This window comes from Elephantulus edwardii, unplaced genomic scaffold (assembly GCF_000299155.1).
Source record: "Elephantulus edwardii isolate Elephantulus edwardi_28Jun2011 unplaced genomic scaffold, EleEdw1.0 scaffold00245, whole genome shotgun sequence".
Lineage (NCBI taxonomy): Eukaryota > Metazoa > Chordata > Mammalia > Macroscelidea > Macroscelididae > Elephantulus > Elephantulus edwardii.
Genome location: NW_006399995.1, coordinates 3,591,361 through 3,608,419, shown reverse-complemented (window position 1 = coordinate 3,608,419; position 17,059 = coordinate 3,591,361). Strand labels below are relative to the sequence as shown.

Below are 17,059 nucleotides of genomic sequence, written 5' to 3'. Positions count from 1 at the left end.
TCTACTTGAAGTCTATGGGGGAGAGAATAGTCTAAAAGTATTATATTTTAGGGCATTATTTTTATCGTAGGAGTATGCAATGGGGGTTGTAGAGAATTAATTTTTTAAATTCAGATTGTGGAGCAAAAGATTTTTTTTTTTAGTTTGATGTGTGAGCTTTCCAGTAATACCTGATTTCACCATTAAAGATACTAAGTTGGATTATTACTTCAATTTACTGCTCTCATGTGTCTTAAGGTCATTTGTGGTTCGATCTATGCTTTTTAAAAAGTTCCTTATTGAACTTCATATTTTTTTTAAAAAAATACTGTTGTTTTAGATATGAAAGTTTATATAGAAAATTAATTTGTCCTTTAATAATTTTAATAGATGGTTTTGTTCTCTCTACAGTGTGTCAGTATTACAGTTTCCCCTTTGTTTTGTTTCCATTGGCCTAGCTTCCCTTCACATCTTTCTTCTTCACCTTCTCATTTTTACTTTTGGATAAATATTGACTGTTTTGTGTCTCTTGTAGTTAATTGTTTAAGGAAGCATACTTCTCACAATTGACATTTGTATATAAGCCAGTCTATTATTTGGCTGAAGAGTAGTAACCTGTCGAAATGGCCTCAGTTCCTAGTTCACAGATTATGTTAGGGCAGTAATGTTGGAACTTCCTCTAGTTTCTCTTAATTGGTCCAGTTGGTCTGACTCTTTCGCTTTGGGTTTGTTTAATTTTGTTTCAGGAATTTGAGTTTTAATTCTCTGTTTTCTCCTGAATCTTCTGCTGTGTCTTGGTCAGATTGGCCAGTCATGATGGCTGAGTACAGGTTAGGTCTTCTGGTCTCAAGTTTCCAAGAGGCTGGTTTTTGCCTGAGCTATTAGACCCTAGGACTAGTTTGTTTGAGCTTTTGATGTCTTTTATTCACATTTACTTCATACAAGTAGAGACCAGTAGTTGTATCTTAGATGACTGCTCACAGGCTTTAAACACCTCCCAGATGCTACTTGAGCTAGCATGTAGAGAACATTATCTTTGTAAACTGTGTTCAACCAATTCCCTCAACACTTTTGACCATTTGACCCAGTAAATCTTCCCAGTAGTTATTTGACTATGTCCAGAAAACTTCTGTAACATCCCTTAATGTGGTTTGTTATATGCATAACTTGGCCTTCATTCTTATCCATTGTAGCCTTTTAATCCAACTTTCTCAAAAGGCAAACTTCTTACAGCCTCTTTGTCATCTTTTACACGCTTTGAAAGATTCTGTTGTCTCAGCATCTATTCATGAGTTAAAAGTAAGAAAGTATTTTATAGTTTTACATAAGATAGAAGCTTGATCTAGCATCTTCTAGTACATGTATTATGGTGAATAAGTACCATTTGGTGATGGTGCTGTATTTACTCTAGGTTTACTCTTACTCTGATTTGTATTGCATTAAGCAAATCTCAAAATGAGCACTTTAAAGTACTTAAAAACAAGGATGTCACTTGGAAGTCTAAGGTGGACGTGACCCACGCCATTGGTATTTTGAGTCACCTCATATACATGTGAAGGTTGGACAATGGATAAGGAAGACTGAATGCTGGAGTTGATGAAGAGTATTTGCTCTACTGTAGATCACCAAAAGAACAAATAAGTCTTAGAAGGACTGTATCCAGTATCATGGCTGAGACAACAAGACTTTCGTCTCACATACTTTTTTCATTTGTCAAGAGGAACCAGATCCTGGAGGTGGAAATCATACTTAGCAAAATAGCAAATTTGTGAAAAAGAAAGAAGATGTTCCCTTGGTGCAAACACAGCAGTAACTGATGGCAGGAGGCCCAGGGCCAGGCGGTGTTCTGTTCAGTTGTATCGGGTCCTTGTGGATTAGAACCAACTTGATGACACCTGCAGCCAAGTATTTTGTGACCTTAGTTAGGAGACAGTTCTCATGAGACATGGGAACATAAAAAGAGTCAAACAAAGTAAACTTACTAAAATGTTTTAAATGTTCTAATCAGTTTAAGTATCAGCTATCTGTTCCATTTTTCAGTATGAAAATTGTACCCTGCCTCTGCCCCAGGCTTGCTTGTGGCCAGCTTATCTTTTAATCATCTTTCCTGCTTCCTTTTTTCTTTTACTTCCATCTTTGAGGAAGAACGTTGCATGTGAAAGTTTTGAGTTGCTGGAATATTATAACCTTCAACTGTGTAGAGTGAGGCCTTTTCAAATGTTTCAGGTCTTGAAGTGAGAGGAGGGTATTTGCCATAAGGGAACAAACTAACTGCTGGATGCACTAATATAGGCTGGCAAGTGGTCGGTACAAGCTAATTGACCTCCCCAGGTGGGAGGAAACAGAGTAGCTCATAGCTGTACTAGTAATTACTTAAAAAATGCTTTGCCTTCGTTTTTGTGGAAAATAGCTGCCTAACGAACAAAGAGAGAGGGGCTGCCAAGCCCTTCGTTTGCCCAAAGAACTTAGGACATTCTATTATTATTCTTTGGGTTATCCATGGTAGACAGGTTTTAGTAGTGCTTCCAGACTAAGACAGACTAAAAAAGAAGCAGGGCTGGCCATGCACTTCTGAAATAATAAGCCCTCTAAAACCCTGTGAATAGCATTGGAACATTACATGGTCTCATACCCAAAGGTGAGGCTCTCAGGTTGAAAGACACTCAGACTACAACATCTAGGAAAGAAATTGCCTCCACAAGGAAGAGTTAACCTTAATAACAGAAGGAGTAATATTTTTTCTCAACACGGGACCTTCATTTGCCAATGTGACAAGACTCAGAATGAGGAGAAAAAGCTGCACAACATTGGATTTGAGAACATGGCAGAGATTTTGAGGATGGCACACAATAGAGCAAGATTTATAGGGTTGCAGTGAGTCGTAGTTGACTTGACACTTGCTATTAACAGCAACATGCTGTCTAAAAGGGGTGGAACTCCCAAATCCTTAAATAATTTTCTCTACATATGCTACATAGATTAAGATAGGGTAAAGAGAAAGGAGAGTTAGCTAAGTTGTTGAAGTGGGAGAAGGCATGACGTATTGGTGGCTCTCCCTTCTGGTGATGAGAAAGTACCTTGTAGGAAATTTCTGAACAGACATAGGCTTTCCTCATAGAGTGCCAGGCCCTACATTCTTAAATGCAGTGAACACTGATTATGTCATTGCAATGACTCTTGTACATCATGAGCTTGACACAAGATGAGGTCACCCACCAAGTATTACTTCGTATTAATTTATGACAGCTTTAGCTGTTTGCTGTTGGCCTAGTGAATAGAAAGTTAAGCTGCAAAGCCAAAGGAGTCTGATTTTAATCTGTGCCTTCAGTCCTGGTTTTGTTTTTGGTCAAACATTCTTCTAAGTGGTATAGCACTGGTCTGTCCATTTTCTGTACAGGGGTAACTCGTGGTTACTGTGATGCTGAACATTGTGACACTGATGTGTCAAATATAATAATGGTTACCCATGGTAGACAGTGTTTGGTGGAGCTCCCTGCTTAAAACAAGCTTGGAATCAGGAGTGGTATCCACTTCCAAAATAGCTTGCCTCCGGAAACCCTATGAACGTGGAGAAACGAAAGTTATACAAGTGTTCAGGTCTTTTGTTCATAGGGTCGCTATGAGTCTTCTTCGACTCAGCGGTACTTAACAGCAACTTCTAGCTGTTTACTGTGAATATAGATAGTCTTCTATGTTAGCAATATATTGATGTCTGAAAACTGCAGAAAAATTTCAGTTTATAGATCAAGAAAAGGTTTGATAGTATAATTTTGTTCATATGTTTATCAGAGAGTGGCAGTTGAGAAACAATTTATTTGTCTTTGTGCCTGAAATTCAGAGCTGTCGCCAGATGGCAGTGATGTCGTTCTGTGAAGATTCTGGCATATTCTGATAAGTTTCAGAGATGAAATCACACAACCGTTTATTTTTCAGTAAAACATAATGATTTTAATAAAATGATAATAAAAATAAAAATATAAATCATAATAAAAATAAAATTTTAAACATTTATTGGGTCCTCACATAATTCCAAAATATTATCTAAAGCATCTTATCTCTCATGCTCATTTTTGTGTTTTTGTTCACTGACGCTGTCTCGTCTGTGGTAGGCTCTTGATAGATGTTTAATGAATAGACTTAACTATAGGAAACCAGTCACTTTATAATTCTTCACTAAAATGAAAGGGGAAAAATAGTTTCATGAAACCCATAGCAGATAGAGCTGAGTGGTCAAGGCACTCTTTCCCACTGAGCTCTGATGATAATCTTTATTTCATTACTTTTTTGTGCGTGTACCATCAAATCAGATCTGACTGGTACAGGAGGAGATTGTCCCTCCTTTCTCCAGCAGAGCATCTGGTGGATTTGAACCGCGTACCTCTGGGGTTGCACTGCAGCTTCTTGCCACTAGGCCACCAGAGTTAAAAAACTCATTATACATATATCTTTTCAGCTCCTAACCAAAATAATCTACCGATGCTTTTTGAAAGAAAGAGGAGGCAGTCTGTTTCTGTGAAGATTTACAGCTTTGGTAACCTAAGGTGGTTCTATTCTGTCTTGCACAGCCTCTGTGAGGCAGAGCGGGAAACCACAGGGACCGAGAGTTAGACACTGTCCTTCTAATGGAATGGTCAAAGAAAAGAAAATTATTATGTCATCTTTATCTAGGCATAAATGGATACCACCTGCAAATTGAAACTTGTTTAAGTGTTTTCTTGTGATCCTCTATATATGGTATATAATTTTTCCATTTTTAAGTGTGTAGTTCAGTGCTTTTGGGAGCTCTGGTGGCCTATGGGGTGAGGAATTGTACTGCCCACTAACAGGCAAGCCATTTGAATACACAGCTGCTCAGCATAAAAAGGTGAACAGTCTCTTCTGCAATTTAAAGCCTGTGAAAACCTGCTGGAGGGTCATTTATAGGTCACAACCAGTTCAAAGAATTCCTTTTTGTTCATTTCAGGAATGAACATGAAAATATACAGCCATCATTACTATTTGCAAAACTTTCAATTCCCTCAGCAGAAATTCCAGCTACAACCACACCAGAAATGTTGCCATATGAGTTGGATTCTCTCTCATAGTGATCCTGCCTGCCCCTTTGAAGGTTTCCAAGGCTATAAATCTTTACAGTAGTATACTACCACGTCTTCCTGCCACTGAGTGGTTTGAATCATCAACCTTCCTGTTAAGAGCTGAGTACTTTAACCACTGTGCCACCAGGGCTTTAGCAAGAAGTCAGGGTCTTGTAAACAGTAGCTCCCTGTTTTCCCCACGCCAGCTCCTCAAACTCACTGCCATAGACCCAGTTCCAAGATAGCTGTCCCATCTGTTACCAAGGCTGTAAATCTTATTGGGAAGACTCTGCCCCATCTTCCTCCCTCAGAGTCATTTTTGAATTCAGATTGCCATAGATGTACATGGTTTTGTGTTTTTTTTTTTGGTTTTTTTTTTTGAGATGTACATGTTGGTTAGCAGCATGTCTTGTAAATGACACCACCACATAGCCCTAAACTCTTGTGTTGATGCATCTGCCTGTAACAACAATTCTACATATTTCATATAAGGGTCATAGAACTTTTGTCCTCTGAGTTATTAACCTGTTGCTGCACACTTTTAAATTGACGACTGTGCTTAGAGACACTCCCCCCCCTCCCCGAGTGTATTACCGTCATTTGCCGCAACGTGTTAAACTCAGTTGTGTAGTTAAGGTTCATCTATAGGTAGCTACTGTATGTATGTGTGTGTGTATATATATATAATAAATAAATATATCTATCTCAGAACTTCATTTCTCTTTGTAATTATTTTAAATAATTTTCATCTTTTTATCAATTGAAGATTGTTTTCCTTCTGTGCTATTTTTACTTCTAAGATATTTACCCTTTTATGCTCCCTTCAAGGTATTGGTTTTTTACCCCTCAGTGAAAGACATTTTCTTGATACAATGGACAGTTAACACCTTCGGTGAATGTATTTTATAATGTCATTATAAGAAACATTCTATAAACTGGTTCTTTTGTATATACATTTATGAGTGCATATTCCAAACACAAACCAGAATTGCTGCCATCATGGCAGTTGTGACTCTCATCAATCTGTAGAACACCGTAGAATGACTCCACAGAGGCTCCAAGGCTGGACTGCCACAGCCTCCCGCTGCTGAGTGACCAGCAGAGTTGAATCACCAATTTTTTAGGTAGCAGCTAAGTGCTTTACCACTGGGCCACCAGGGTTCTTACAGAAAGTCTGTTAACAGAATGATACTCTGAACAAAATACCAAACTTGTTGCCATCAAGTTGATACTTTCTTTTTTATCTAAAATTCTGTTTATTGAGATACTTTTCCATTCATCTTGATTCAGCTGTTTTTCTTAATGCTACTTCCGACTGAAGGAGCATTCTTCTCTAAGCCTTGCTTTTCCTACTGTAGGCTGACAGGACAGTGGAGCAGCCGACACACAAAACTTGTTCATTTCACATCCGTGAAATAGGAATTTGGGCTCTGCACCAGGCACCACTTCTTGTGTTTCCTCTTCTCCTCTTCTGGAGAGGGATGAAGGAGATCCTTTGCGAGAGACATGTTTGACATGTGGAGGTCACCACTGAAAAGGATCAAGTTGATTCTTTTTTTTTTTTTCTATAATTATATTTTATTAATTTTCATAAACATTTACAGAGATTTTGGGTTTCCATTCATTCATTGTTGCACTATTCTCTCTACCCTCCTCCCAGTTTGTTCTTGTCCAGATGCCACAGTGCTTGTCAAAGCCAGTTCTGATTAATCTTCTTTGTCAGTGTGTCCTTTGCCATTCCCTATCACTCCTCCCTGAGAGAGACCTCACCCTGATTCATAAGGAAAAGGGGATGGCGTATTCTCTTAGCTACTTCCTGCTGAAAAGGGACGCTGTGGGTTTCAGGGTGAAGGTCTTCTCTCACTACTCTAAAGGGCCCCTTTGGCAGTAGGAAACACATAGACTATTATGGAGATTGATTTTGGAATTTAGATGCACTCTTATTGATTGTGCTTGGCCGTACATGTTCATATCCTTGAAGATGTATCACGGGGGTGTTGCAACCTAGAAGACACAAATTTGACTAACAAGTTATAAGTACATGAGTCAAAAATTATGGAAAAGTAAAAGAAAAGATTCTTTCATTGTTTTACAAACCCTCCCCCAGGTCCCCTCCACCATGTAGCCCTCGCTCTAGACTCCTGTGATGACAGAAATACCTAGTTATATATCTCTTTTAAACAGTTTTCTCCCTCCTCTGTTTCAGTGCAGTATACATTATTGAACCCATCTTACTCAGTCTCTCCCCAACCTCAAGGACAGTCCCATTCTACAACAGTGGCATCATGTAATATTTGTCCTTTTGTGACTGGGATATTTCACTCAGCATAATGTTCTCCAGAGTCAACCATTTTGAATAATATTTCATGAGTTCCTTGTTTTTTAATGCAGCATAGTATTCCATTGTGCGAATATACCACAGCTTCTCTAGCCATTCCTTTGTTGATGGGCACTTAGGTTGTTTCCAACTCCTTACTATTGTGAACAAAGCTGCAATAAACATGGGTGTGCATATATCTGCTTGGATGTCAGCTGTGGTCTCTTCAGGGTATATTCCCAGTAGTGGAATTGCTGGATCAAATGGTATCTCTATTTGCAACTTTTTGAGAAAGAACAGGTACAGGAGGAGATTGCCCCTCCTTTTCCAGCAGAGCGTCTGGTGGATTTGAACCACATACCTCTGGGATTGCAGTACAGCTTCTTGCCACTAGGCCACCACAGTTCCCCTCAAGTTGATTCTTAACACCTTGCAGCTTCACATAATAGAGTTTAGAACTGTTCAGTAAGGTGTTCTTATTTGGAGGCTTTATAGAAGCAGTTCACCAGGACTTTCTTCCACAGAGCTGCTGGATGGCTTTAATTGCCACCTTTAGGTTATCAGCCCATATTATAAACCCATATTATACTGTAGTTTCTTCTCAGTGTATTTAAAACTAACATTTCATGTGACTATTAGTTCTATAACATCAATTTTTATGCTTTTTAAACTTTGTTTTACATTGCTTTATTTACAAAGTTCATATAGTTTTTCTCACTGACAATTTTTATGCTTTATAAGGGCACAATTAGAAAATGAAAAGAAGAAAAGAGAAATAGCAGAAAAGGAAAAGGAAAGGATAGAACGTGAAAAGGAGGAGCTGATGGAACGTCTTCGGCAAATCGAAGAACAGACACTGAAAGCCCAGAAAGGTAAATGCCTGTTTAATAGCAAATTCATAATTGTTGCTCTCTTGTCATATCTTGCTATTAACCCTTATTTGTCTTATATAGAATAGTTCAAATTTTCCAAATTTTATTTGCAATTCATAAATGCTTGGTTAAGGCAAATTCAGTTATGCAGTACACATGTGCTCTTTTTTCATTTACCTACACACATAGATATTTTACATTTACCCTTGTTAATTTGATGATTTTATATATTTGTACCTGTTGATGTTTGCAATTTCAGCCAGTACTTTAAGGAATTTCATGATAGTGTATGTTTGTGTATTTCATGGCTGTATATAAACTAAAAACCAGCTTTAAAAATTAATCCTTGAGAAACTTTTATTTCAATGTATTGGAAAACAAACCACACATAATGTTTTGTTATTTCTTCCTTTGGTAGCATGTTTGTTAAGCGGTTTGTTACAAAGACAGTACAATTCATAGACAAGATACATTTATAAAATGTGGCTTGTGTTCGGTAATGCTGGTGTTAACTGTTTGCAAGAACAAGTAGATGGTGAAAACAAAAGACAGTGTATTGAACAAAATAAATGTGTTAGCATTTCCTAAATGGTTCATTTTCAAAGGGTAACATGAAATTGTCAATATCTGGTTTTATTAGAAATAGCCAAAAGTTTTGTTCAAAGTGTATTTCTATTCTTTGTATTGAGTTCTCATGCTAGGTAGTTGCAATTAAACAATGGGCAGAAAAATTTTTTGGTGTGAGTAGTTACAGGGAGAGTACTCTTTAAAAAGACTGCTGTTAATCTACAAACTGGTTTATTGTTTCATAGCCAACAGAATTGGGAATATTCCCAAGAGAAGAAATAAGGGTGGTCTTGAACTTTATCCTGACCCATTAAAAGCCTCACTTCTCATTGGTAGAAAGGCCAAGAAATTGTTTCTTGTTTAAATTCTCATGGTATTGAAGAAACTGGTTTTAACGACACAACCCCAGAGCAAACTTGTTTCCTATAATCCAAATTAATGCTCTTTATACCATGTTAATTTCCTTTTTATAAAAACAGTAACACATTTATAAAATGTTTTTAGGGACCCTGATGGCATAGTTAGAAGGGAGTTGCACTTCAAACCCAAAGGTGGTATCTTTCTAATGGTTCAGATCCACTAGCTGCTCTGAGGAAAAAGATGGGCGTTCTCCTCCCATGCAGTTTACAGCTTCAGAAAACTGGAGGGATAGCTGTGAGTTGATTCTGAATTAACAGCAGTCAGTGAGTGAGTGAATGAGTTATACAGCATCCTACTATACTAATGCTAACAAAGTATACATTAGCGTATATGTAAAGTCCTTGTAGTTGACAGAATTGAGACATAAAAATATTAACATGCGCATACTGTCTACTGTCAGGAATAGAATAAGCAATACTTAAGAGAGAAAATGCTTTTAAAATTCTGATATCTGTAGAAGTGCATTAAAAAGGAAATTTTGAGAAAATGTATAATACTGATCTGATTTTAAAAGATTTGATGATAGTACTTTATGTGCCCTTTCTGAAAGAAGAGTTACTTACTAAGCCTTTCAATTTTAATTTATTTAAGCTGGATAATAAAAATATTTATTTACATACAGAAAACTTTTTAAATAAAGAAGCATTAAATAATTTAAGGGAGATAAAACAAAAAGAATATAGAGCATCCTTATTAAGACATAATTTCAAATCAGCCATTTGAAGGCAAAGGACTTCCAGTCTGTCTTCTTTAATCTCCATGTCATATAATAAAGTTTTCCTAGACTGCCTGAAATGCTATTTGGTAATTTATCCTGAATTTTCATCCAAATGCATTAATTGGCCATATGTAAAATAAGCTACAACTAAATTAACCTATAAATTGTTTGTAGAAGGACCTTTTCTACACTTATTACCATTTTATTTAAATTTTATTATTAAAGTCATTAGTTCATGATGAGTCACAGTTCATAAAATAGAATTGTTCCACCATTTTATATTGATACTATTGCTAAATAGTTTTTATTATTGTTCAAGCAAAATTAAAGATAACATTGGTGGCTATATTTGAGGTATAACATGGTCAGATCTGCATTCAGTTGCTGGGTCAACAAATAATAACTTCTTGTTTTTCAAAAAAGATTGTAGGAAGAGTTACCATGATTTCATTCATTCTGAATGCCTGTTAAGCGTCTAATTTGGAGTATTACGGATACAGTAGTGACTAACAGTGCTTCAATTCCAAAGTCAGGCAGTTCAAGGCCACCAGCTTCTCCTGGAGTTACTGCCTCTGAAAACCCACTGGAGGGTCAGTTATGGGTTGGTTTTGACTCTACAATATATGACAGTAACTCATGTGGAGTAGGGAGCCCTGGTTGACCTAGTGGTATGAAGCTGTGCTGCAATCCTAAAAGCAGCACATGGTTCAAATTTGCCAACTTCTCTGAAGGAGAAAGATGTGCAGTCTCCTGCCATGCAATTAATTGCCTCTAAAAATCCTGTGAGTTGATTTCAACTTGAAGCTAAACACCATCATCACCACTCATGTGGAAGACAATAAAAATTTTTGGTAGCAAGTGCTATGAAGGAAGTAAAGATAATGTGATGCAAGAAGTAGTTAGAGATGGGAGGCTGTGTCTGAAAGTTATTGCATATTGATACCTAACCTAAAGTCTGTCACTATTTTAGAATATGATTGTAAATACTATTTTACTTTGCCACTTTCCTTAGATTCTGAATTTCTAAAATGTATGTAATTGTAATTTGTTGTTGAGTACTGTAGAATTGGATCCACTCATAGCTGACCCTCCTGTGGGTTTTCAGAGGCGGTGAATTGCATAACAGGAGATTGTCCATCTCACATGGAACTGCAAGTGGATTAGAACCGCATACAATTGAGTTAGCCTACAGAGCTCCCTAACTCTTAAATTTATGGGTTTATGGTTTGTTTTTTAAAAATGCTTAAAAATGATTTTTAATAAAGTAAACATGTTTTCATTGAAGGATAGCACATAAACAGTTAATATACACTCTTCTTACAAGTAAGGCTCAGTGAATATTGTTGTTGTTGTTGTTATGTGCCATCGAGTTGTTTGCGACTCATAGCGACCCTATGTACAACAGCCCTAAGCCCTGCTCTATCCTGTGCCAATCGCACTGCCTCTGACACACCCATCCTGATTACCCCCGTCACTGAATCAATCCATCTCGTAGAGGGCCTTCCCCTCCTGCGCTGTCCCTCCACCCTCCCAAGCATGATGTCCCTCTCCAAGGACCTGTCCCTCCTTGCAACATGTCCAAAGTATGTCAGACGAAGCCCCAGAATCCTTGCCTCCAAGGAGTTGCTTGGTTTAATGCTCTCCAGGATGAATCTGTTTGTTTTCTTGGCAGTCCATGGTACATTCAGTACTCTTCTCCAGCACCACAGCTCAAAGGCATCCACTCTCCTTCTGTCCTCCCTAGTCATTGTCCAACTCTGATGCATAACAAGTGATTGCAAAGACCGTGGCCTGTATCAGGTGCACCTTAGTTTCCAGAGAGACACCATTGCTCTTGAGTACTTTAGAGAGGTCCCTAGCAGCAGACTTCCCCATCGCAATACGTTTTTTTATTTCCTGGCTGCTGGTGCCAAGAGTGTTGACCGTGGAGCCAAGCAAACTGAAGCTGTGAATATTAGAAAGTTAATTTATTCCTGTAATTACTACTCTATAAGATATAAAACATTACCAGCACTGAGAGTTGTCTGTTGTGTCCCTTCCTGGTTATTATTCCTTTGTAGGGAGTTCTAACCCAGAGGCCACACCTGCGATTTACAGCCTCAGAAATGGACTAGGGAATCAGGAGTTGATTTTTGACTCCATGGCAGTGCATTTGATGTTTTTAATGTAACCATCATTCTGGTTTACATCATTTCTGAGTTTAACTTCTTTTTCTTAGCAGCTATTCGGAAGTAGAATTCACATACTATAATAATTTACTTATTCAAAGTATATGATTGAATGTTTTGATCTAACACTCTTTGATTGTCGTTGAATCAGAACCAACTGAAGTGGCCTCTGTTGGGTTTCTGAGGCTGTAATATCACAGAGGAGGAGATTGCCCACCTTTGTTCCAGAGAGGCCCTGATGGATTCACATTATGCCCCCAGAACTTTCCAAGGTTTTAGTATATTCACAGAATTGTGGCAGCCAGCACAATAAATTTTGGAACATTTTGTCATCTCTAAAAGTAACTTTCTACCTTTGCCTTTTTAATAGTCTTACTTAATCCTCAGCTCTAGGCAACCCCATAATCGGTTGTCCGTCTGTCTACATTTGCCTGCAATATGACATCTTTGTGACTAGCTTCTTTTGAAGCATACATGCTATAGCATTTTGTTATTAATGATGTTGTATGGCTGTGCTACAATTTATTTCTTAGTTAATGAGAACTTGAATTGTTTCTACTTTCTACAGTTGCTGATACTGCAGTGAATAGCTGTGTAGTTCTTAGGCTGACACACACTTTCATCCTTTTGTGTATATTCTGGGAGTAGAATTGTTGAGTCATAAGATAGTTTTTATTTTTTTGAAGAACTACCAAATTGATTTCCAACATGGCTGCACATTGCATTTCCATTGGTAGTGTGTGATATTTCCACATACATTTGTTATTGTTTTATTTTTTTATTATCGTTATACTGATAACTCTGAAGTGCTTTTGTTTTGTATTTACTAATGACTGTTTGCTTAGTGGTAAGAAACTGCGCTGCAGTCCCTCAGGCAAGTTCGAATCTACCAGCTGTTCCACAGAAAAAGGATGGACAGTCTCTTCCCATGTGATTAACTGCCTCTGAAAACCCACTGAGATTTGCAATACAGCTTCTAGTCACGAAGCCCTGCCATTACTTTTTAAAATGTTAATTATTTGTTGTTTAATCTCATACTTAACTGCTATTGAATCAGAGACTGTAAATCACATAGGAGGGGATTGCCCATTTTTCTCCATTGGAGCAGCTGGTGGTTTCGAACTTCAGTCTTTTATTTGGCAGTAGAACTCCTCATCCACTAGGCCAAAACCATGAAGTTTGTGGGGGTTTATATATAAATATTGATTTCTGTATAAATCAATGATAAATGAAAATAATTGATAGACTAACACTATTATCCAGAATATATAAGATAAAATTCTAAAATGCTCAGCTCTAGAATTTAGCAATTTGTAACATCTGCTGTCACATACATTTCATCATTATATACAAATAACCACTAAATTTTTACTTTTTTCCTACAGAAAATTTAAAACTTAAACTGGATTATTTTTTTTTTGTTGTTCCTCTGTCAGACCTCCTTCTCAAGTCCTAATGTGGTGGTGGTATTAGGTGCTGTCAAGTTCAGTACAACTCATCACAACCCTATGAAAAACAAATCTGAATCTTATCCTATTCTGCACCATCCACATCATGTCTGACACACTTGAGTCCATCTTGTCGAAATTCTTAGTCTTTTCATTTACCTTCCACTTTTCCTATCATGATCTCCTTTCCAGGGACTCCCTTCTAGCAACATGCTCAAAGTATATGAGACAAAGCTTCTCCATCCTGCCTCAAAAGAGCACTCAGCTACACCTCCAACACACATCTATTTTTAATTTTGCAGTTCGTGGGATAATCAGTACTCAAAACCAACACCACAACTCAGAGGCAAGGATTTTTCTTCTGTCGTCCTTATTCAATGTCCAGCTCTCAGGTGTACAGCAAGTGAAAAGACCATGGCCTGAATCACACACAACTTCATACAGACATCATTGTTCTTTAGTTCTTTGGAAAGGTCCCTGTCAGCCTACTTTTCCCAACTCACTATGTCTGATGACTGGTGCCAAGGATGCTGATTGTGGATCCAAGTAAGAAGTTGTTGACAATTTCAATATTTTTCTCCATGTACCATGGTGGTACTGCCTATTGGTTCCGCCGTTGAGACTTTGGTCTTAATGTAATCCATATTGTAATGTAATCCATATGGAAGGCTGTAGTCTTTTGATCTTTTGTCCAAGCCTTCAAGTTCTTAATCCCTTTGAGCCAGCAAGGTTGTGTCATCTACATAATAGAGGTTGTTAATGAGTTTTTCCTCTTTCCTGACACAAGACTAATGGGAAGAATACAAACTTATACTTTGATAGTTAGTTTTCAGATGTCTCAGAATATATATTGTTTCTTCCTCTTTTTTTTTTTAATTTACAGAGACATTGGATTTCCATTCAGTCATTGTTGCACTTTTTCCCCCTCCTAACCCTCCCCTCTAGTACACTACCCTCTTGGAAAAGTAAAAGAAAAATTATTTCATTGTTTTACAGTCCCTCCCCCCAGGTCCACTGCACTATGCAGCTTTCACTCTGGACTCTTGTCATGACAAAAATACCTAATCACATATCCCTTTTCAACAGTTTTCTCCCTCATCTGTTTCAAAGCAGTACACATTATTTAATCCATCTTTCTCAGTCTCCCCCCAACCCTAAGGTCAGTCCTGTTTTACAACAGTGGCACCATGCAGTATTTGTCCTTTGTAACTGAGATACTTCTTCACTCAGCATAATGTCCTCCAGAATCAACCATTTTGAATAATATTGCATGAGTTCCTTCTTTTTCAGTGCAGCATAGTGTTCCATTGTGTGAATATACCACAGCTTCTCTATCCATTCATTTGTTGATGGGCACTTAGGTTGTTTCCAACTCCTTCCTATTGTGAACAAAGCCACGATAAACATGGGTGTGGATGTCAGTTATGGTCTCTTTGGGGTATATTCTCAGTAGTGGAATTGCTGTGTCGTATGGTATCTCTATTTGCAACTTTTTAAGAAAGTACCATACCACCTTCCTCAGTGGTTGCACCATTTTACACTCCCACCAATAGTGAATAAGGATTCTAGTCTCTCCACAACGTCACCAGCATTTGTTGTTTGCTGTTCTGTTAAATTTTGCTATTCTGACTGGGGTGAGATGGTATCTCATAGTTGTTTTGATTTGCATCTCTCTTAGAGCTAGGGATTTTGAACATTTCTTAATGTGCTTGGTGGCCATCTGAATGTTTTCTATGGTGAAGTGTGTGTTCCTATCCTGTGTCCATTTTTCTATTGGATTATTTATCTTGCGGTGCTCAAGTATTTTATAAATTCTGGCTGTAAGTCCCTGATCTGATATGTCATTACCAAATAACTTTTTCCCAGTCTGTGGCTTCCCTTTTTACACTGTTGGAGAAGTTTTTGGATGTGCATATGGCTTTGATTCTTAGAAGATCTCATTCGTCTGTTTTATTGTCTCCTGGTTGTAGGTTCTTTCCCTTTTTTAAAGTATACAAAGCTGTACCATTTTTTTTTTGTGGGACTTACATCCACTAATAGGTGGCATTCTGTTACCTCCTGATATAAAGCCTACATTCTGATCTTTCTCTATACATTTATGAGATTTCTCAAAACAACATTTAGTATTTTTAAATACTCTGAGTTTGTGCTAGAAACATTTTCTATTTATCTCAGATAAGAAAAAGGAATTTTATGATCTATACATTTAAAAGTTTTATGTCTTTTTTTAATTCTTTACTGGTCTACCTACAAAGCTTATATACATCGTCACTCACACCAGATCCTTCCATCAAACCATGTGACCCCATGATTACCCCCCTGCTCATCCCCACTTCTCTGCCCGCCCCCCTTTAGATCCTCATCCATGTTTTACTAATTATTTCTATAATGTCTATACAGTATTTTCTTTATGGGACAGAGTTAGTTCACTTAGCATAATTTATGCCATCTTTGAGTGTCCATTATTTTCATTTTGCTTTATCTACCAGTAAGTGACATTTTTTTTTTGGGGGGGTGCACTAATTTTTTTTATTATTATAGGTTAGCAGTTTAATAGCACCTACTGTGCTGCTTTTCTTACCAGCTTTATCAAGACATAATTCACTTATACAGTTCACTTGTTTAAATTGTACATTACAGTGGCTTTTAGTACATTTCAGAGTGCAGTCATCATTACAATTTTAGAATACTTTCATTACTCTCAAGAAACTCCATACTGTAGCTGTCACTCTACTCCAGTCTTTCCATCTCTATTAGTCCTAGGCAATCACTAATCTACTTTTTTGGCCTCTTTTGATCTTATGTTTTGGATATTTCATATAAATGGAGTGATATAGCATGTGATCTTTTATGACTGGCTTCTTTCACGTGTGTTGTTGTTATGTGCCATCGAGTCACTTGCGACTCATAGCGGCCCTATGTACAACAGCCCTAAATTCTGCTGTGTCGTGTGCCAGTTGCACTGTCTCCGATACACCCATCCCAATTACCCCAGTCACTGAATCAATCTGCCTCATAGAGGGCCTTCCTCTCCTGTGCTGTCCCTCCACCCTACCAAGCATGATGTCCCTCTCCAAGGACGAGTCCCTCCTTACAACATGTCCAAAGTATGTCAGACAAGCCCCAGAATCCTTGCCTCCAAGGAGCCACCGCCCAGTTTAGCCCTCTTCAGGATGAATCTGTTTGTTTTCCTAGCAGTCCATGGTACCCTCAATATTCTTTCCAGCACCACAGCTCAAAGGCGTCAATTCTCCTTCTATCCTCCCTAGTGGTTGTCCAACTATCTGATACATAACAAGTGATTGCAAAGATCATAACCTATATCAGACGCACCTTATCCAGAGCGATACCATTGCTCTTCAGTACTTTGGAGAGGTACCTAACAGCAGACTTTACCATCGCAATATGTCTTTTAATTTCCTGGCTACTGGTGCCAAGAGTGTTGACTGTGGAGCCAAGCAAGCTAAAGCTGTGAACAATCTCAATCTCTTCACC

The 17,059-nt window shown here is 37.8% G+C and overlaps 1 protein-coding gene across 2 annotated transcripts in view; it reads left to right on the top strand.

Moving 5' to 3' along the window:
• The window catches only part of RDX (radixin), a 114,065-nt gene that overhangs the window by 36,211 nt on the left and 60,795 nt on the right, over positions 1–17,059 (top strand). For both annotated transcript variants that reach the window (XM_006899054.1, XM_006899053.1), the window contains one exon: positions 8,113–8,243. In XM_006899054.1, coding sequence (XP_006899116.1) covers positions 8,195–8,243 — 49 coding nt within the window. In that variant the 5' untranslated portion in view covers positions 8,113–8,194. The remainder of the gene's footprint in view (positions 1–8,112; positions 8,244–17,059) is intronic.